Below are 22,258 nucleotides of genomic sequence, written 5' to 3' on the forward strand. Positions count from 1 at the left end.
AATCTTACAGTCCATTCACCAAAAGTTTGGAAAATAACATTCCTTCAATCTTTTTGATGATATTTTGTGATCAATATAAATGATAATCTGTGATATCAGCTCTTTAACTTTCAACCTGCACTCAATTTAGCAAGATGAACATGTTCATGAATATAAACATGCCTTTCAATATGAAACAATTTCACAAATATTGTCAGAATTATGTAACCTGCTTTTATTTGTATAACCTGTTGCCTTCAACGATTTTAAATTCTTCCTCAGTCTGAAATTAACATAAATGCTGTGACTTTTTTTTCTTGTGATAATTTGTGGCAAGAAGCTGTTCATCTTCGCAGATGGTTCAAGGTGTGACAATCTAAAAATGTTGGACAAATGATTCAAGGGAAATCTGTGGGATAACATCTTTATGTAGAAATTGGTTTTCTTCTTTGGAATATGGCACTTTGTCTCCATTTGCCTTTCAAAAGCTTTTTCCCACCTGGCCAGTCGATCCAGATCCTGCTGCAATCTTTCACAACAATCTTCACTATATGCAAAACCACTCACTTTAGTATGATCAGCAAACTTGCTAATCTTGCCTTGTATGTTCTCATCCAAATCATTGATGTAGATGACAAACAGTAAAGGACCCAGCACCGAAACCTGAGGCACACCACTAGTCACAGTCTTCCAGTCCGAGAAGCAACCTTCCACCATCACCCTCTGCTTCCTTCCATGGAGCCAGCCTATCGTTCCCAGCATTTTCCCTGCAGCCCTTCTTGAAAAGAGGCACAACATTTGCCACCCTCCAGTCTTTCTGCTCCTCTCTTATATTTAAGGACGACTCGTAAATTTCAACAAGGGCTCCTGCAATTTCCTCTCGAGTTTCCCGCAATGCCTTCGGATATACACTTTCATTGACAGCCCCAAGTTCCTCCGTCCTACTGTTTTTCTCCTCGGTAAATACAGAGGAGAAATACTAATTGAGGACCTTGCCCATCTATTGTGGAGCTATCTCCTGGCCCCTTTTTGCCCTTCTGATCTCCTTTTTCAGTTTACTCCGTAGTTCCCGAAACTCCTCCAAGACCGCACTTGACCCCAGCTGCAGAAACCTGCCCCATGCATCTTTCTTGTTTTTGTCCAACGCCACAACTTCCCTGGTCAGCCAAGCTTCCTTTTTTTATTTTTATTTTTTTATTTTTTATATCAAAAAATACTTTATTCAAGTAATAAATATCATTTACAAAACATCTTTTTTTAAACAAACCCATCCGACATTTCCGGAGGTTACACATTCAATACAGGCATTTACTTAGACATTTACATACATTTACATACATTTACCCAGTATCTCTTTTTTGGAGGGGCGTCTCTCTCCACCACACCCTGCCCCCCCCCCCCCCCCCCCATGTCCAGCAGCGGAAGGACCCTAGACTGTGGTCCTCCCCCACAGGGCCTTGGCGTTGGCTGCACCGAGCTTCAGAGCGTCCCTCAGCACGTACTCCTGCAGTCTGCAGTGGGCCAGTCGGCAACATTCCTTGACGGACAGCTCGCTCCGCTGGGAGGTCAACAAGGATCGGGCAGACCAAAGAGCGTCTTTCACCGAGTTGATGGCCTTCCAGCAGCACTCGATGTCAGTCTCGGAATGCGTCCCTGGGAACAGTCCGTAGAGCACAGAGTCCTCTGTGACGGAGCTGCTCGGAATGAATCGTGACAGGGACCCCTGCAGACCTCTCCAGACTCTCCTGGCAAATCCACACTCTTTGAAGAGGTGGGCCACCGTCTCCTCTCCGTAGCAGCCGTCCCGAGGGCAGCGTGCGCTGGTAGTGAGGTTCCGGCGGTGCAGGAAGGATCTGACTGAGAGGGCTCCCCTCACCGCCAGCCAAGCCAGGTCTTGGTGCTTGTTGGTGAGTTCTGGCGATGAGGCATTTTGCCAGACAAGCTGGGCTGTCTGTTCTGGGAACCACGCCACAGGATCCATGGAGTCATTCCCCTGCAGTGCCTGCAGGACGTTCCGTGCTGACCACTGCCCGATGGACTTGTGGTCAAAGGTGTTGGTCCGGAAGAACCTGTCCACAAACGACAGATGGTTCGGCAATGTCCAGCTGACTGGCACATTGCGTGGCATCTGCGCCAGGCCCATCCTTCGCAACACCGGGGACAGGTAGAACCTCAGCAGGTAGTGGCATTTGGTGCCCACGTGCCTTGGCTCTATGCTCCGCCTGATGCAGCCACACACGAAGGTGGCCATCAGAATGAGGGCGACGTTGGGCACACCTTTACCCCCGTTGTCTGCCGACTTGTGCATTGTGGCTCGTCGCACCCGGTCCATCGCCGACCCCCAGATGAAGCGGAAGACGGCCCGGGTGATCCCCTTGGCGTAGGAGGGAGGGACGGGCCACACTTGCGCCAAGTACAGCAGCCCCGAGAGCACCTCACACCTGATGACCAGGTTTTTCCCCGTGATGGAGAGGGAGCGCTGCTTCCACAGCTCCAGCTTCTTCCCCACCTTGGCTATCCGCTCCAGCCAATTTTTGTCACATGCCTCAGCCTTCCCGAACCAGATCCCCAGCACCTTCAGGAAGTCAGGCTTGATGGTGAAGGGGATGGAAGATCGGTCGGGCCAGTTGCCAAAGAGCATGGCCTCGCTCTTCCTGCGGTTTACCCTGGCCCCGTGGCCAACTCAAACTGGTCGCAGACGCTGATCAGTCTGCGGACCGAACCTGGATCCGAGCAGAAGACGGCGACATCGTCCATGTACAGGGAGGCCTTGACCTGAGTGCCCCCACTGCCTGGCAATGTCACTCCTCTTATGCTCGCATCCTTCCTGATGGATTCGGCAAAGGGTTCAATGCAACAGACGAACAAGACAGGGGAAAGAGGGCAACCCTGCCTGACTCCAGACCTGACGGGGAAGCTGTCTGATTCCCACCCACTAATTTGGACTGCACTACAGATATCGGAGTAGAGCAGTTGTATCCACTTCCTGATTCCCTCCCCAAAGCCCATTTTGGAGAGCACGTTCCTCATGTACGTGTGCGATATCCTGTCGAAGGCCTTCTCCTGGTCCAAGCTGACCAGGCAGGCATCCACCCGTCTGTCCTGCACGTAGGCAATGGTATCTCTCAGCAGCACCAGGCTGTCTGAGATTTTCCTGCCAGGTACAGCACAGGTTTGGTCCGGGTGGATCACCTGTCCCAGAGCAGACTTGACCCGGTTGGCGATGGCCTTAGACAGGATCTTGTAGTCTACATTCAACAATGTGATGGGTCTCCAATTCCTTAAGTCATTCATCTCCCCCTTCTGCTTGTAGATCAGGGTGATGCTGCCCTTCCTCATTGAGTCTGACATGCTGCCGGCTAGAAGTATATCGTTGTACACTTCCAGCAGGTCCGGGCCCACCCAGTCCCACAGAGCCGAGTACAACTCTGCCGGTAAGCCATCGCCTCCGGGAGTTTTACTCGAGTCAAAGGAACGGATGGAGCCAGTCAGCTCCTCCAGGGTCAGTGGTTGGTCCAGACTCTCCCGCTTACTGTCGTCCAAGACCTCCGTGATGGAGGACAGGAAGTTCTGGGAGGCGGTGCTGTCTGTGGTCTTTACATCGTACAGATCCTTATAAAAGGATCTGCAGATCTTGAGCATGTCTGACTGCGAGGATGTTACCGAGCCGTCCTCCTCCCTAAGGCTTTTGATCACAGAGCTCCCCCTGTGAACCTTATGGAAGAAGTAACGTGAGCACGTCTCATCCTGCTCAACATGGCGGACCCTGGACCGGAAGATGATCTTGGAGGATTCAGAGGTAAAGAGCCGAGCTTGCCGGCCCTTCAACTCTCTCAGTTCCTCCCTCACATCCACCCCTCTCCTCTGCAGAAAGAGTAGCTGCTGCAAATCTGTCTGGAGTTGACACAGTTCCCTCTTACCCTGTCTTGCTCTCTGAACACCTTTGGAGATGAAGAACCTTGATGTTCTCCTTTGTTGCCTCCCACCAGAGTGTCGGGGAGTCAAAGAGGGGCCTCACAGTTCTCCAACATGCGTAGTCCCTCTTTAGCTCCTCAACGTTCTCCGGGGTCAACAGCTCCACGTTTAGCTTCCACGTCCCTCTGCCCGCCTTCCGGTCCTCCTGTAGGTGACAGGTGGCCTGAAGGAGGCAGTGGTCAGAGAAGAACACCGGCGCGAGGTCGGTGTGTCTGACCGTGACGGCCCTCGATGTGAAGAGGAAGTCTATCCGGGACTGGGCTGAACCGTTCGGTCCTGACCAGGTGAACCGTGGCTGGGCCCCGCCTGCAGGGTCGCTGAAGGCGTCGCGCAGCTTTGCATCTTTGACCGTTTCCACCAGGAGTTTGGAGGTGCCGTCCAGTCTGTGGTTGGCACTGCCGGATCGTCCAGCCGCATCGATGATGCAGTTGAAGTCACCGGCCAGAACGAGCGGTCTAGACGTGGCCAGCAGCGGTGGGAGCTGCTGGAGGACGGCCACCCGCTCGCTCCACCTGGGTGAGGCATACACATTTATCAACCGGAGCGGAGAACCACGGTACATTACATCCACCACCAAGAGACGCCCCCCCCACCACCTCCCTTACCTCAGTGATGGTGAAGCCCCCTCCCCGCAGCAAGATCCCCAGACCGGACGCACGACAATCATTGCCCCCCGACCATACCGACAGTCCGTGGGGCCACCATCGCGACCACTTCCGATAGCAGCGAAGGTGTGGCAGCCCGCACTCCTGTAAAAAAAGTCACATCCGCCTTTACCTTGGCCAGGTACTGCAAGGCGGTTACACATCGCGCAGTGCTCTTCACACTGCGCACGTTTAGGGATGCCAGTTTCAGCTCCATTGTCCTTTAGTGTCCCAGGCGATCCTCCCGCATGCCAATCATCTGGCTGAGTTCCTGCACATTTCTGTCGCACAGGTAGTGGTACAGGTTGGTGGCTTCCTCAGCACAGGGTGTATTTTCTGGCGAGGCCACTGCGCTGCTCCCAGTTTCCTGGAGCTGGGGCCCATTGGCCACTGCACTGCTCCCGGTCTCCCGGAGCTGGGGCCCATTGGCCACTGCACTGCTCCCGGTCTCCCGGAGCTGGGGCCCATTGGCCATTGTGCCACTCCCGGTCTCCCGGAGCAGGGGCCCATTGGCCGTTGTGCCGCTCACGGTCTCCCGGAGCAGGGGCCCTTTGGCCGTTGTGCCGCTCACGGTCTCCTGGGGCTGGGGCCCATTGGCACTGCTCCCAGTCTCCTGGGGCTGGGGGGCAACAGACACGTTCTTTTTCTTACCTTCCTCCTCCCCCGTTTTCTTCCTCTGCCTCTGCTTCCATTGTCGGCTCCTCCCGGTCGCCTCATCCTCCGACGCGGAGAGGTTGCTGGCCTCGTCCTGGGAGAGGACTCTTTTTTGGGACTTGCTTGCCCCCTCCGCCTTTTTCTCCGTGCGCACAGCCTTCAATGTTTTCCTCGATTTTACCAACTGCCATTCCTCCTCTTCCTGTTCCCCCTCTTCCATCGACTCACCCTCGTGGGGAGGGGCCTGGGGGGCTCTGTCCTGCGGTTGGGGGCTCCTGGTGGTCGCGTTGTCATCGCCCCTGCTCTCCTTTCCTTTTTGGGCTTTTGCCGTGGTAGGAGGCGTCTCGTCCACCCTGGGTGTGCTGGCAGCGGCCCCTCTTATCGCCTGTGCGTACGTGCTTGCTCTTTTAGGGCAGGCCCTGTAAAGGTGGCCTGCCTCCCCACACAGGTTGCAGCTCTTACTCTCTTTACATTCCCTTGTCTCGTGGCCTTCTAGTTTGCAGTTTCTGCAGACGACTGTCCTGCATTCTGCCGCCATGTGCCCAGGTTTGTTGCATTTCCTGCACACCCTGGGCTGCCCTGCGTACATCATGTAACCCCGGTTCCCTCCGATAGCGAACACCGAGGGAGGGTGGATGATGAATCCCTTCCCGTCCACCCTCAGCTTCACCTTCACTTGCCTCTTGCTCGTCCAGATCCCGAACAAGTCCTTTATGTCCACGCAGTTCCCGGCCCCTTCGACGTAGCGCGCAAGGAAGGTGAGGACATCCACGACGGGCACATGTGGGTTAAACATGTGCACCGTGACCATCCGTTCCCTCTGGGTGGGGAGGGTGAAGAGCGGCTGCACCTTCAGGAGCGACAGCGGGACTTCATCCCCCTTCTCCCGGAAGTCCTGCAGCAACTTCTGCCATCCCGCCGGGTTCTGGAAGGTAACGTCGAAATATCCGTTACCTGGGAAGTCCTGGAGGCAGAAGATGTCCCCGGCCTTGAATCCACAGGCCTCCAGCAGCACCTTCTTGATGAAGAGATCCCTTGAGAAAGGGTTCCCCTCCTTGAGGTCCTTCACCGATACTCGCAGGGTATTCCGGATACCCTGCCCTCCAGCTCCACTTGCTGCTGCCATCCCACCTGGATAAGGGTGTTAGGTTGGTTACCCAACCAGCATGGATCCACCCCTAAACCAGACACGTGCTCCTGACCTCCGCTCCTCGTCAATGATCCAATGCAAATACTGCTCTTGTACTGTTCTTATAAGAACATTAGATTGTGCCAGAACAGATACTACACTTGATCTTAGCCAAAAGGCCGCCAAGCTTCCTGACGTTTGCCTGCTTTGCCTTTCACTCAGACGGAGACGTGCACACCCTGAGACGCCACCAACGTTAGTTGCCCTGGCACCACTTTACTGAATCCGCAGCCAAGAGGCGGCTCCTCTCTGGTCGCCGCCCCCCCCGCTGACACCTTTAACTGTCAGGTTTCAGGAGGAGGGTTTAAACAGACGCGAGTGGGGCTGAAGCTGAGAGAGACTGCGGCCCGGGACCCTGCTCTGGGGCGGTCGCTGGCAGGAGTGGGAAGTCAAGGGGAGCCCAGAGATGGCGTTGGGCAGCGCCTTCCCGCTGGACGCAGCCACTTTACTGATCCTCGGCGCCCTCTCCCTCTCGCTCCTCCTTTACTTTCGCCGCGGCTCGAAGTGCCCTGGAGCGCTCAACCTCCCCCCGGGACCCCCTCCTCTGCCCATCATCGGGCACCTGCACCTCCTGGATCTGAAGAAGCCCCACGAGAGTCTCATGGAGGTAAGAGGGAGCGGGAGGAGGCAGCAATGGGGGGTCGTTGTGTTCCCCACTTGCACCCAGCGCTTGGCAGAGGCATCGCTGTCTCTATGTCGCTGCCGCTCAGATTCACCGCCCCTGGAATCACAGCACTCCTGAGCTCAGCTACACAACTTCCAGCACTCACTCCTTGTAATCAGATGTTACCCGCTCAGATAAACCCAGCAGGAGGTTCACTTCATATGGACACAAATTGCTGGAGTAACTCAGCGGACCAGGCAGTATCTCTGGAGAAAAGGACTAGGTGACATTCCGGGTCGGTCTGGACCTTTCAGACTGCTTTCTTCAGGAATGCTGCCTGGCCCGCGGAGTTCCTCAGCAATTTGTGTTTCTCTTCAGGAGGTCCACTTGACCAGATCTTGTCCAAGTCCCTGACCCACAGTCTTCTACTGACATAGTTAACTCTAGAGTTGTCTCCCTGATTATCCCGCGAGCCACATTTCTTTGCAAATCGCCAAGGCTAACGCCCGACTATAAGCCATCTCCTTTTAATATACTGGGCGGCCACATTGAGGCAACTAGTAGAGCCGCACCCTCACAGCGCCACAGACACAGGTTCGATCCTGCAGGTTTATAATTTAATTGGTCTCTGTGTATTGTCCCAAGTGTGTAGGAGACTGGTAAAATCTGGGAGCGATTGATGAGAATATTGTGAGAATAAAGTTGGATTAGGTTAGTGCAGTATTAGTGTAAATGGGTTCTTGATGGTCAGCGTAGACTCGATGGGCCAAATGGCCTATTTCCGCGCTGTGTCTCTCTTTCTAAAAAAGAACACAATCATGTATAATGGGAGGTTCACAGGGCTATTAGGATATTTTGATGTTAAACATATGAGCAGAATTAAGTCATTTGGCCCATAGAGTCTACTCTGCCATTGGATCATGGCTGATCTATTTTTCTCTTTTCCCTATCTTTCCTAATCTTTGATGTCCTTACTAATCAAGAACCTATAATTTTCCACCTGAAAAAATCCCAAAGTCTTGGACACCACAGCCATCTGTGGCAATGGAATCCACAAATTCACCACTCTCTGGTTAAGGAAATTCCTCCTCATCTCCATTCTAAAGATACGTCCTTTAATCCTGAGGCTGTGCCCTGTGGTCCTAGATTCTCCCATTACTGGAAACATCCTTTCCACCTCCATCCTATCTGGGCCATTCATTATTATTTATTGCCCATCCATTGGAGTCCTGAAAGCTGCAGATAAAATGGCGATAAGTGAGATGAGTACACATAGGTACACGATGGTCGGTCTCGATACAACGGGCTGAAAGGCCTGTTTCTGCGCTCTGTGATGCTATCAGATCATGACACTGAACTGCATTCCTGAATTGTTTTCTTTGGGGAAGGGGATCCATTAACTGTTTACAATGAAGGTATTCTGATGCACATTCACATCAGACTATTGCACTTCATGGAGAGAAATTTGGACGTGTTATGTCTCTGCTGGCACCATCTGTCCTTGACCTTTTCATCCTGTTGGTTTCGGAATTGCTATTGGAAAAGGGAGAATAATTTTATTTCATCAGCCACTGTGCTGCTTATGCAATAGGCTTGACAATTTCCCTCCCAGTTTGACTTGTGCGAGTGGAATATTTTTTTGTTATCAGAGTAAAACAAGCCAAGGGGTTGTGGCAATATTGACAAAAATAAATCGGCTGCACAATGCCCACGATGTAATGACCTTATTGATTGGGCTCCACAGACTGTGAGGAAGGAGTCCTTTGGTATATTTAAAGGTATAATCATCTTGAGTCCCTTTCTCTAAGTCAGAAAATGTGTCTCACAGTCCTCTGATCCAACATAAAAGGTGCAATCGTATTGGTTTATTTGAATGAGTGACAGTGGTTTGCAAGGTAATCTGAAACCACATCATCAGGTGAATATTTACTGCTTGGTTATTACAGTGTAACTGGTATCACAGCAAGGTTATAGCACAGAAGGAGGCCATTCAGCCCATCCACGTCAATGCTGGTGTTCTACCGGAGCAACTGAAGATCTATCCACTGGCTCGTTAGTTTAGTTTTATTAGGTTTATTGTCACATGTACCGAGGTAGAAGCCATACACTAGTTTTAATTTTAGAGATTTAGTTTAGTTTAGAGATTCAGCACGGAAACAGGCCCTTCAGTCCACGAGCCCAGGCCGACCTGTGATCCCCGCAACACTAGCACTATCTTACACACACAAGGGACAATTTAACCAAGCCAATTAGCCTACAAACCTGTACATCTTTGGAGTATGGGAGGAAACAAAAGCACCGGTTTGTCATGGGGAGAATGTACAAACTCTGTACAGACAGCACCCATAGACAGGATCAAATCCGGGTCGCTGGCGCTGTAAGGCTGCAACTCTACCACTGCGCCACCATGCTGCCCGGGTTGCACAGCAGTAGATCTGCCTTACAGTGCCATATCCAATGAACTAATAATATAAGAAAATAAAGAAAGTTATTAATTGTTCATGGAATCTTGTTCCCCCTGTTTAAGCTGTCTGAGAAATACGGCCCAATCTTCAGCATCAAGCTTGGAACCATGAAGGCTGTGGTCTTGACCGGATACGAGACCGTGAAGGATGCTCTCATCAACCATCCCGATGAGTTTGGAGGAAGAGGTCACATCCCAATATTTGATTTCACAGCAAAGGGTCATGGTAACTCTCATCTTCATTGTCGTTGAACCCTTGATAATATTTGGTTGCATCCTCATTTGGTTCCGTTAAGTGGAGTCTTGCTGGAGGATTGTTTTTCTGAGGTGTAAAACTTTAAAGGTCTTTGCACAACACACGATTCTTTAAGTGAGATTGGTATCCAATCCTTTGCAAATTGTGCTTAATTCAATCGCATATTACACAAAACCATTTTCTCGGTGATTTAATGTAAGATTGTTTCACAAACTAATAACATTTTTCCACTATTTTAACAAATACCTATCTTTCTCATTTTGATTATGTTTGTCACACATTTGTCAGACATGTTGCACAGTCTGAGGAGGTATAGAAACTTTCGTATTTCAACATATGAGACCATTTGGCCTGTCTTGTCTAGGCTGGCTCTTAGCACGGTCCTGATCGTCCCATTATTTACTTGTAATTTATTCTCATTCTTATCCAAGCAAAGAAAAAGGAAGTATAAGTGAAATTTATGAAGCTGAAATCAGACAGGGCTCTTAGGGAATATAGAGTGAGTAGGAAAAAAATGACAAAATGCCCATAAAGGGTTCTTGAAATGTTTTTGGCAGGTATGGTTAAGGAAAATCCAAAGGCATTTAATACTTATATTCAGGACAAGTTGGTAGATAAAGGACAAAGGAGGAAATTTGTTCTGGAGCCAGGAGAAATGGGTGAGGTACCAAATGAATACTTTGCATTGGTATTCAACAAGGACAACAACATGGAAGATTGTGAGATTAGTGTGGACAATGCTAATATTTGAGGACATGTTGAGATCAAGGTGTTGTGTCTATTAAAGAATGTTAAGGTAAGATAGGTCCGCTGGGTCTGATGAGATTGATCCCAGGTTATCGAGAGAGGCAAGAGAGGAGATCGATAGGGCCTCGACAAACATCTTTGTATCCTCTCTAGCCAAAGGCAAGGTCTCAGAGAACTAGTGAGTAGCCAATATTGTCCCTCTGATTAAAAAGGGAAATAAGAATAATCTACCAAATTACTGGCAGGTGAGCCTTGAATCAGTGGTGGGGAAGTTACCGGTGAGGATTCTTAGTGACAGGATTCATTCATATTTCGAAAAACATGGGCTAATTAAGGATAGTCAGCATAGGTTTCTGCAGGTCAGGTCAAGTCTCATGAATTTGATTGAGTTTTTTTTTAGGAGGTGGCAAAGATGATTGAGAGTAAGGCAGTGGATGTTTCACTACATGGATATAAGTAAGGCATTTGCCAAGGTCTGTCATGGTGTGCTGATCATGGGATCCACCGTGACTTGGTAGATTGGATTCAAGCTGGCTAGGTGATAGCAGACCTAGAGATGGAAGACCTAGGTAGAGATGGAATGGTATTTCTCTGATGGGAGGTATGTTAGCAGTGGTGTTCTGTAAAATTCAGTACTAGGACCTCTGTTGTCAGTGAATTACTCCGATAGAAATGTAGATGGGCTGATTTGTCAGTCTGCAGAAGACAAAATAATTGATGGAGTTCTGAGCAATGCAGAAGAATCTCAGAGGATACTGCAGAATGTAGAATGAATGAAGATATGGGCAGAGAAGTGGCAGATGGAGTTTAATCTAAAAATATAGCATGGAAGCAGACCATTTGGCCCAACTTGTCCTTGCCACGCAAGTTGCTTATCCGAGCAGGTTTTACTTGCTTTAATCTTTCCTCTGCATGACCTACCTAAATGTCTTTTAAATGGCATCGCTAAACTCAGCTCTATCACTACCTCTGGATACTCATTCCATGTACATCTGTAGAAAGATTCTCCTTAGGTCCCTTTAAAATATTTTGCCTCTCAAATGAAGCCTACACCCTCATCTTTGACTCTCCTACCCTGGGGAGAAGATTACAGTGATTCATCTAATCTATACCATGCCTGATTTTATATGCAGCTATAAGATCAATCCTTCTACAATCCAGGGAAAGAAAGTCCTAGCCTATTCGGCTCCAATACTCCAGTCCTGTTAACATTCTTGTAAATCTTTCTTGCACCCTTTCTAGTTTAATTACAATATTCCTATAGTGGAAAGATCAGAATTGTATGAAGTGCTTCATATGTGGTCTTATCAATGTCCTGCAGAGCTGTGGCACGACATTCCAACTCGTACTCAGTACTGTGCTTGATGAAGGCAAGCATGAACATAAGCTCATGTCATAAGGAATAGGAGTAGAATTAGGCCATTCGGCCCATCAAGTCTACTCTGCCTTTCAATCATGGCTGATCTATCTCTCCCTCCTAACCCCATTCTCCTGCCTTCTCCCCAGAACATATGATACCTGTATTAAGCAAGAATTTATCTATCTCTGCCTTAAAAACATCCGCTGACGGCTTCCACAGCCTTCTGTGGCAAAGAATTCCACAGATTCACCACTGTGAATGCATACTTCACCACCTTGTCCACCTTTGTCATCACCTTTATGGAACTCTGTACCTACATTCCTAGGTGGCTTTGTTGTACAACAGTAAGTCCTGCCCTGGTTTGTCCTACTAAAGTGCAACACCTCACATTTATCTGAATTAAATGTAATCTGCCATTCCTCGGTCCATTGGCCCAGTGATCATGATCCCGTTGTAATCATAGATAAAGTTCCTCACTGACAACGATAACACAAATTCTAGTGTCATCTGCAAACTCATTAACCATGTTGCCTACATTCGCATCCAAACCGTTACTATAAATAATGAACAACAGTGGACCCAGCATCGAGTCTTGTGGCACTCCACTTGTTACATGCCTCTAGTCTGAAAAACAGATCTCTCCCACCACCTTCTGTTTCTTACCATCAAGCTAATTTTGAATCCAGTATGAGGTGTTGCATTTGGGATGTCAAATATAAGGGGAAGGTATGCAGTAAATGGCAGGTCCTTCGAGAAGCATTGATACACAGAAGGATCTTGGGATGCAAATCCGTAGCTCCCTGAAAGTGGCACTGTATAAAAGTGGGGAAATTATGTTGCAGGTTGCGGGGAGAAGGCAAGAGAATGGGGTTGAAAGGGAAAAATAGATCGTCCACGATCGAATAGTGGAGCATTCATTGCCACAGAAGGCTGTGGAGGCCTAGTCAATGGATATTTTTAAGACACAGACTGACAGATTCTTGATTGGTATTGGTGTCAGAGGTTCTGGGGAGAAGGCAGGTGAATGGGGTTGAGAGGGAAAGATAGATCAGCTATGATTGAATGGCAGGATAGACTCGATGGGCCAAATGGCCCAATTCTGCTCCTATGTCTTATGGAAGATGTGCTGTATTGTTCTATGTTGTATGTTCTCCGCTTCACTAAAGCAAGTCTGTCTCTCTTGAACCATTATTTTCCATTTAGATTTTGCCATTTAAAAGTGAAGCTGACCTCTAACTTGGCTGCAAGTTGCTTTGACAAGTTGTCACATTGGTGGATTTAATTACAGGCATCATCTTTGGCCATGGGGAATCTTGGAAGCAGATGCGAAGATTCACCATATCCACTCTGCGGGACTTTGGAATGGGCAGGAAATCTATCGAAGATAAAATCATTGAAGAAACCCATTTCCTCATAGAAATGTTTGAATCGTACAAAGGTGAATCTAAATGAGGAGGCAAAATGATCAACTCTCCTCTGCCTAGTTCTAAACATTTAGAATGTAAGATGTCGATTAAAGAATCCAAGAAATACCTATTCAAGGTATTTTCTTTCTTTCTTTTCGTATGTCAACTACAACAATAAAAAGTGGCAATTGGTGCTTCGGAGTACCGTAGTTGATGCTTTGCTGTAAATTTTGCCAGTTCCGTAGAACTACCCAGGGTGGACGAGGAGGACATAAAGCAGCCCCCACCCCCACCTATTCAAGGAAACAACCATTCGATTCATAGAACGTAGACACAAAATGCTGGAATAATTCAGCAGGTCAGGCAGCACCTATTTTCTCCAGAGAACATAGATGTTGAGTTACACCCTGACATTTTAGAAACATAGAAACAAAGAAAATAGGTGCAGGAGTAGGTTATTCAGCCCTTCAAGCCAGCACCGCCATTCAATACGATTATGGCTGATCATCCAAAATCAATACCCCATTCCTGCTTTCTCCCCATATCCCTTGATTCCGTTATCCCTAAGAGCTGTATCTAACTCTTCAATACATCCAGTGAATTGGCCTTCACTGCCTTCTTTGGCAGAGAATTCTACGGATTCACAACTTTCTGGGTGAAAAGGTTTCTCCTCATCTCAGTCCTATATGGCCTTGTAGCAGTGTTGGGTGCAGAATAAGGCTAGACGCAGGTTGGATTCTGTGAAGGCTGTTTATCACCGACTGCTCTCCTTGGAAGCCACGAGACAGACAAAGGAATGATCTCTGCCCCTCCGGGAAACCCCATAGCCTCGGGCCATCCCCCAGACCTGTCCATCTAGTGCCGAGGGGTTCGGCCCAGGGAGTGGCCTAATCCCCAGAGACCGCCACAGCCTACCCCTTATTCTTAAACTGTGGCTCCCAATACCATGTGCTCTAATTTTGCACACTAATCTGTGTGGGACCTTGTCAAAGGCTTTTTGAAAGTCCAGATATACCATATCTACTGGCGCTCCCTTATCCATTCTACTTGTTACATCCTCCAAAAAATTCCAGAAGATTAGTCAAGCAGAATTTCTCCTTCTTAAATCCATACTGACTTTGACCGATCCCGTCACTGCTTTCCAAATGTGCTGCTATTACATCTTTAATAATCGACTCAAGCATCTTCCCCACTACCGATGTCAGGCTAACTGGTTTATAATTCCCAGTTTTCTCTCGTCCTCCTTTCTTAGAAAATGGGGTTACATTAGCTACCCTCCAGTCCACAGGAACTGATCCAGATTCAAGAAAACTTTGGAAAATGAACACCAATGCATCCACAGTTTCTAGGGCCACCACATTGGGATGTAGACCATCAGGCCCTGGGGATTTATCTGCCTTCAGTCCCAACAGTTTACCTAACAAAACTTCCTGACTATTGTGGATTTCCTTCAGTTCCTCCCTCCCACAAGATCTTCGGTCCCCTAGTATTTCTGGGACAATGCTTGTGTCTTCCTTAGTGAAGACAGAAGCAAAGTACTTGTTTAACTGGTCTGCAATTTCCTTGTTTCCCCATTCATCTGTTTCTGACAGTAAGGGATCTATATTTGTCTTCACTAATCTTTTCCTCTTCACATATTTATCGCAGCTTTTACGGTCAGTTTTTATATTCCCCGCAAGCTTTTTCTCATGCTGTTTTTCCCCCTCTTAATTAACCCCTTTGCCCTCCTCTGTTGAATTCTAAATTTCTCCCAGGCCTCCAATTTGCTGCTTCCTCAGGCCAATTTATATGCATCTTCCTTGGATTTAACACTATTCCTAATTTCCCTCATTAGCCATGGTTGAGCCGCCTTCCCTGTTTTATTTTACTTCAGACAGGGATGAACAATTGTCGTAATTCATCCATGCAATCTTTAAATCTTTGCCTTTGCATATCCATCGTCAACCCTTTAAGTATCATTTGCCAGTCTATCCCTTTCTCATACCATTAAAGTTACCTTTCTTTAAGTTCAGGACCCTTGTCTCTGAATTAACCGTGTCACTCTCCATCTTAATGCAGAATTCTACCATATTATGGTCACTGTTGCCCAAGGGTCTTTGCACACCAAGATTGTTAACTAATCCTTCCTCATTACAATACCCATCTGTGTCCATCTTCGGTGTATACCAGCATCTGCAGTTCCTCCCTACACTTTCAATTCATAGATTAATGTTAGTTCTACCCCTTGTCAATCCTGCTTAGTGGTAGATCTTGAGTCTTTGAGCTGATATGTTAATTTAGAGTACACTGTCCAAAGATACTGCCTGACCTGCTGCGTGTTTCCAGAATTTTTCTTGTTACTACATCAGATTTTCAGCTCTGTATTACCCCTCGTGTGGATTCAAAGACTCCACTTTAGCACGTATAAAATGGCTAGATTTCCATTCATATATATATAGATCATTGGCAATGTCCACTTGTTATTGCTCCTCAACTGAGGAAAGAGTTAAATGTTTACTACATTCAAGAGTGTGGAGTTGTACATCAACTGGACTGGGAATGGATGGCAAATTTCTTCTTTGAAGGGCATCAGTGACCAGATGAGTTTTAAACAACAATCCAGTAGTTTCACAATCGCCATTCCAGGAAAAAGACAACATACCCAAACAAAGAGTGGTTTGTGGTTGGATAGAGATTTCGCTGTTAATCTTTGCAGTTTGGCAGCAACTCCCATGTTGACTCAACAGCCACGTTTTAGTTTGACTTTTTGCGGAACTGGCTGATTGCTGCATTAAAAATATCATGTCAAACTTGCCACTGAAGTAAAGAGCCAGACCTCAATAAAAAGAGACAGACCAGAGTATCACATAAATATCAATTGGATTACACTGTTGACACTAACTTGTGAACGATGTGTATTTCTGCAGGCCAAGAATTTAATCCAACCATCAAGTTGAACATTGCTGTGGCCAATATAATCTGCGCAATAGTTTTTGGTGACAGATTTGATTACGATGATGAAAGGTTCATTAGTTTGGTGAAGCAAATAAATGAAAGTGTGCAACTTGCTGGATCTCCGATGGTGCAGGTAAATCTCATCTGACTCTGAGATTGCAAATACAGGCACTCCCCTGTATTTATGTAATAGGTGACTTATGTAAACTCGTACTTACATAAGCAATTCTTTAAGCCCTTAGCTGTATTTCCGAGTTGTGTGTCTCGGTAGCAGTGCACTACTGCAGTCGCATGCGGCTGTTTCTGCAAGCCAGTCAGCTGTTCTCCTGGATGCTCCCTCATGGTCTCCACATCAGAGCTCCTCCCCATGATCTCCACCTTGGAGCTGCCATCTGGACTCCTCGTCGGAGCTCTCCCCGTGGACAGTGCGGCAGAGCTCCACCCATGGTCTGCCCATTGGAGCTCCCCCTGTGGTCTCCGCCTTGGAGCTCTCCCCCATGGTCTCCGCTTCGGAGCTCCCCCATGGTCTCTGCGCCGGAGCTCTCCCCATGGTCTCTGCTTCGGAGCTCCCCCATGGTCTCTGCGCCGGAGCTCTCCCCATGGTCTCTGCTTCGGAGCTCCCCCATGGTCTCTGCTTCGGAGCTCTCCCATTGTCTCTGCTTCGGAGCTCTCCCCATGGTCTCTGCTTCGGAGCTCCCCCATGGTCTCTGCGCCGGAGCTCTCCCCATGGTCTCTGCTTTGGAGCTCCCCCATGGTCTCTGCGCCAGAGCTCTCCCCATGGTCTCTGCGCCGGAGCTCTCCCATGGTCTCCGCTTCGGAGCTCTCCCCAATGGTCTCTGCTTCGGAGCTCCCCCATGGTCTCTGCGCCGGAGCTCTCCCCATGGTCTCTGCTTCGGAGCTCTCCCCATGGTCTCTGCGCCGGAGCTCCCCCGTGATCTCATAATTGAATAGTAAATTTACCCATGCTCAGTAGCATTTCTGTTTCCGACTTATGTAACATCTGAATTGTATGAGAGTCCCCGTGAGGTACGAATATTGATTTCTCTCATTTCAAGTAATCTTTGCATTCCATCTCTCTTCGTCTCTCCCCCTTCCTGGGCATCCTGCTAGTTTTACTGTCTGTATATCCTCGTTACCACCTCCTCCACATCCAACAATGGACCATTTGTGGCTATCAGTGCCGGTTCTAGTATTTTGTGTCTATCTTTGGTGTTATATATTGCCTAGCAATTGCTTGTTGTGCTGTTAATACTAATAATTTTACTTTGTAGCTTTACAATGCATTTCCCATACTGGGATTTCTTCCTGGTTCACACAAGAAAATATTGCACTCTTCAGGATTAATTACTGGATTCATCAAAAACATTGTGAATGAAAATGATCAGAAACTAGATGCAAATGACCCAAGGAGCTTGATTGATGCCTTCTTGTTAAAACAGCGCCAGATATGGACTGCACGCCTCCCCTTTAGAAGTAGAATTTGTATAATAGCCCCAGCTTCAAATAAACTGTGACTATTCAACTATGCTTAACTGTGATGCTATTACAGTCAAACACGCACTGCAACAACTTGGTTAGTCGAACATAAAACATATCGGTAGTGGATGTAGCTCAAGTGTAGAGTGCATGCTTTGCATAGATGAGGCCATAGGTTCAATCCCTGGCATCTCCACTCGTTTGGGTGACACAATGGTATAGTTGGTAGAGCCACTGTCTCACAACGCCAGAGAACCTTGAGTGCTCTGTGTGGACCTTGCACGTTCTCCCTCTGACCGTGTGGGTTTCCTCCTAGCACTCTGGTTTCCTCCCACATCTTAAAGATGCGTGGCTTTATAGGTTAATTGGCCTCTGTAAAGTTGCCTCTCCTTTGTAGAGAGTTGATGGGAAATTGAGATAAAACGAGTAAGGGAATCGAGAACCAGAGGACATAGGTTTATGGTGAGTGGGGAAAGATTTAATTGGAACCAGAAATGTATTTTTATTTGCACTTTTTACACAAAGGGTGTTGGGTGTATGGAACGAGCTGCTGGAGGAGGTAGTTGAGGCAGGTACTATCCCAACTTTTAAGAAACATTTAGACAGGTACATGGATTGGAAAGGTTACGAGGATATGGGCCAAGCAGGTGGGTCCAGTGTAGATGGGACATGTTGGTCGGTGTTGGATTGAGGGGCCTGTTTCCATGCTGTGTGACTTTACGACTCTTTGACTAGTGTGAGGGCAGTTTCAAGGAGATGTGCGGACAGGTTTTTACACAGGGAGCAGTGGGGGGCTGGACCCTCCTACCTTGGATGATGGTGAAGGCGGATGCAAGAGAGGGATTCAAGAAGCTTTTAGAAAGGCACATGGATATAGACAATAGGTGCAGGAGGAGGCCATTGAATGTGATCATAGAAACATAGAAATATAGAAAATAGGTGCAGGAGTAGGCCATTCGGCCCTTCGAGCCTGCACCGCCATTCAATATGATCATGGCTGATCATCCAGCTCAGTAACCCGTACCTGCCTTCTCTCCATACCCCCTGATCCCTTTAGCCACAAGGGCCACATCTAACTCTCTCTTAAATATAGCCAATGAACTGGCCTCAACTACCTTCTGTGGCAGAGAATTCCACAGACTCACCACTCTCTGTGTGAAGAAATGTTTTCTCATCTCGGTCCTAAAAGACTTCCCCGTTATCCTTAAGCTGTGACCCCTGGTTCTGGACTCCCCCAACATCGGGAACAATCTTCCCGCATCTAGCCTCTCCAACCCCTTAAGAATTTTATATGTTTCTATAAGATCCCCCCTCAGTCTTCTAAATTCCAGCGAGTACAAGCCTAGTCTATCCAGTCTTTCTTCATATGAAAGTCCCGCCATCCCAGGGATCAATCTGGTGAACCTTCTCTGTACTCCCTCTAAGGCAAGAACGTCTTTCCTCAGATTAGGAGACCAAAACTGACACAATATTCCAGGTGCGGTCTCACCAATGCCCTGTACACCTGCAGTAGAACCTCCCTGCTCCTAAACTCAAATCCTCTTGCTATGAATGCCAACATACCATTCGCTTTCTTCACTGCCTGCTACACCTGCACGCTTGCTTTCAATGACTGGTGCACCATGACACCCAGGTCACGTTGCATCTCCCCTTCTCCTAATCGGTCACCATTCAGGTAATACTCTGCTTTCCTGTTCTTGCCGCCAAAGTGGATAACCTCACATTTATCCACATTATATTGCATCTGCCATGCATTTGCCCACTCGCCTAATCTATCCAAGTCACTCTGCAGCCTCCTAGCATCCTCCTCGCAGCTAACACTGCCACCCAGCTTTGTGTCATCCGCAAACTTAGAGATGTTGCATTCAATTCAATATGATATGACATGATATGATATAATTCCCTCGTCCAAATCATTAATATATATTGTAAATAACTGGGGTCCCAGCACTGAGCCTTGCGGTACCCCACTAGTCACTGCCTGCCATTCCGAAAAGGACCCGTTTATTCCTACTCTTTGCTTCCTGTCCGCCAACCAATTTTCTATCCACCTCAACACTGAACCCTCAATACTGTGTGCTTTAATTTTGTACACCAATCTCCTATGTGGGACTTTGTCGAAGGCCTTCTGAAAGTCCAGATACAACACATCGACTGGTTCTCCCTTATCCACTCTACTAGTTACATCCTCGAAAAATTCTATAAGATTCGTCAGACATGATTTGCCTTTTGTAAATCCATGCTGACTTTGTCCGATGATTTCACCACTTTCCAAATGTGATGCTAACACATCTTTAATAACTGACTCTAACATTTTCCCCTCTACCGATGTTAGGCTAACTGGACTATAATTCCCCGTTTTCTCTCTCCCTCCCTTTTTAAAAAGTGGGGTTACATTAGCTACCCTCCAGTCCTCAGGAACTACTCCAGAATCTAAAGAGTTTTGAAAAATTAACACTAATGCATCCACTATTTCTGAGGCTACTTCCTTAAGCACTCTGGGATGCAGCCTATCTGGCCCTGGGGATTTATCTGCCTTTAATCCATTTAATTTACCTAACACCACTTCCCGACTAACCTGGATTTCCCTCAGTTCCTCCATCTCATTAGACCCCCGGTCCCCCGCTAGTTCCGGCAGACTGTTTATGTCTTCCTTAGTGAAGACAGAACCAAAGTATTTGTTCAATTGGTCTGCCATCTCCTTGTTCCCTATGATCAATTCACCTGTTTCCGACTGCAAGGGACCTACATTTGTCTTAACTAATCTTTTTCTCTTCACATATCTATAAAAGCTTTTGCAGTCCGTCTTTATGTTGCTTGCCAGTTTTCCCTCATAATTTATTTTCCCTTTCCTAATTAAGCCCTTTGTCCTCCTCTGCTGGACTCTGAATTTCTCCCAGTCCTCTGGTATGCTACTTTTCTGGCTAATCTGTATGCTTCATCTTTTGTTTTAATACTATCCTTGATTTCCCTTGTTAGCCACGGATGCACTACCTTTCCTGGTTTGTTCTTTTGCCAAACTGGGATGAACACTTGCTGTAGTTCATACATGCGACCTTTAAATGCCTTCCATTGCATGTCCACCATCAACCCTTTCAGCATCATTTGCCAGTTTATCTTGGCCAATTCACGCCTCATACCCTCAAAGTTACCTTTCTTTAAGTTCAGAACACTTGTTTCTGTATTGACTTTGTCACTCTCCATCCTAATGAAGAACTCCACCATATTATGATCACTCTTGCCCAAGGGGCCTCGCACAACAAGACTGCTAATCATAGCTGATCATTCTCAATCAGTACCCCGTTCCTGCCTTCTCCCCATACCCCCTGACTCCGCTATCCTTAAGAGCTCTACCTAGCTCTCTCTTGAATGCATTAAGAGAATTGGCCTCCACTGCCTTCTGAGGCAGAGAATTCCACAGATTCACAACTCTGACTGAAAAAGTTTTTCCTCATCTCAGTTCTAAATGGCCTACCCCTTATTCTTAAACTGTGGCCCCTTGTTCTGGATTCCCCCAACATTGGGAACATGTTTCCTGCCTCTAACGTGTCCAACCCCTTAATAATCTTATACGTTTCGATAAGATCTCCTCTCATGTAGGGAAGGGAAGGATATGCATCACATGCAGGCAGCGGAAATTACTTTAACTTGGAATCATGTTCGGCATAGAGATTTTGGACTGAAGGATCAGTTTCTGTGCCGCACTGTTGTATGTTCTAGGTGAAACAAAATATCCAAACTAATTATGAATTTTAATAAATCCAATAAATACATCAAATACAGTGGTACATTTGCTTGTAAAATGAAAGATATTCAAATAACATTTTAAAATTATACTTGACAAAGAACATTTTTTAATTGTTAAACATGGACAAAGATCAATTTCTACAATCCAAAATAGTCTCCAATCAGAATATTGCCTTATGCCAAAGAGTTGGGCGAGAGGGGTTCTGGTGTGTACACCTGGTCCTAACCCCATTTCTGGGTCTTTGCTCTGTTAATCTATTGCAGGAGTCAGGTAATCCAAACACATATTTCCATGAAAACAACCTGATATTCACGGCATCCAACCTGTTTGGTGCTGGGATGGAGACGACTTCCACCACACTTCGTTGGGCCATGCTGCTGATGATGAAGTACCCCCACGTACAGGGTGAGGAGCGGTCTGATTGATTACTGTGTGTCCCGTGTGTGAATTCCAGCTCTAGCCCTGCCGCCCAGTGCTTTAACGGTGCCCTTGGTTTCCAGAGAAAGTTCACGAGGAAATCATCAGTATCATTGGGTCAGAACGGTCGCCCAGAGCTGAAGACCGGACGAGTTTGCCCTACACCAACGCGGTGATCCATGAAGTTCAGAGATTTGGCAACATTGCCCCAATGAGCCTCCTGCATTCAACAACAGCGGACGTAAACTTTAAAGGATATTTCATCCCAAAGGTAGATAAAGGAAGTGGGTGGCTCATTGGCTCCTGATATTGTGATATTTACTCCAGGGAGGGAACAAGTGGATTGTTGATGTCTTAGGCTCATAAATTTTGTTGTGCAATTTTATATAACACTAGACCAAGTGG

General features: G+C 47.3%; 1 protein-coding gene across 1 annotated transcript in view; it reads left to right on the forward strand.

The window, feature by feature from the left end:
• LOC144603802 (cytochrome P450 2K1-like) overlaps positions 1-22,258 on the forward strand; it is a 38,331-nt gene that overhangs the window by 10,482 nt on the left and 5,591 nt on the right. Inside the window, exons 9-15 of the mRNA XM_078417510.1 lie at positions 6,781-7,048; positions 9,573-9,735; positions 13,161-13,310; positions 16,185-16,345; positions 17,484-17,654; positions 21,697-21,841; positions 21,937-22,124. Coding sequence (XP_078273636.1) covers positions 6,781-7,048; positions 9,573-9,735; positions 13,161-13,310; positions 16,185-16,345; positions 17,484-17,654; positions 21,697-21,841; positions 21,937-22,124 — 1,246 coding nt within the window. The remainder of the gene's footprint in view (positions 1-6,780; positions 7,049-9,572; positions 9,736-13,160; positions 13,311-16,184; positions 16,346-17,483; positions 17,655-21,696; positions 21,842-21,936; positions 22,125-22,258) is intronic.

The sequence above is a fragment of the Rhinoraja longicauda genome, chromosome 21 (assembly GCF_053455715.1).
Source record: "Rhinoraja longicauda isolate Sanriku21f chromosome 21, sRhiLon1.1, whole genome shotgun sequence".
Lineage (NCBI taxonomy): Eukaryota > Metazoa > Chordata > Chondrichthyes > Rajiformes > Arhynchobatidae > Rhinoraja > Rhinoraja longicauda.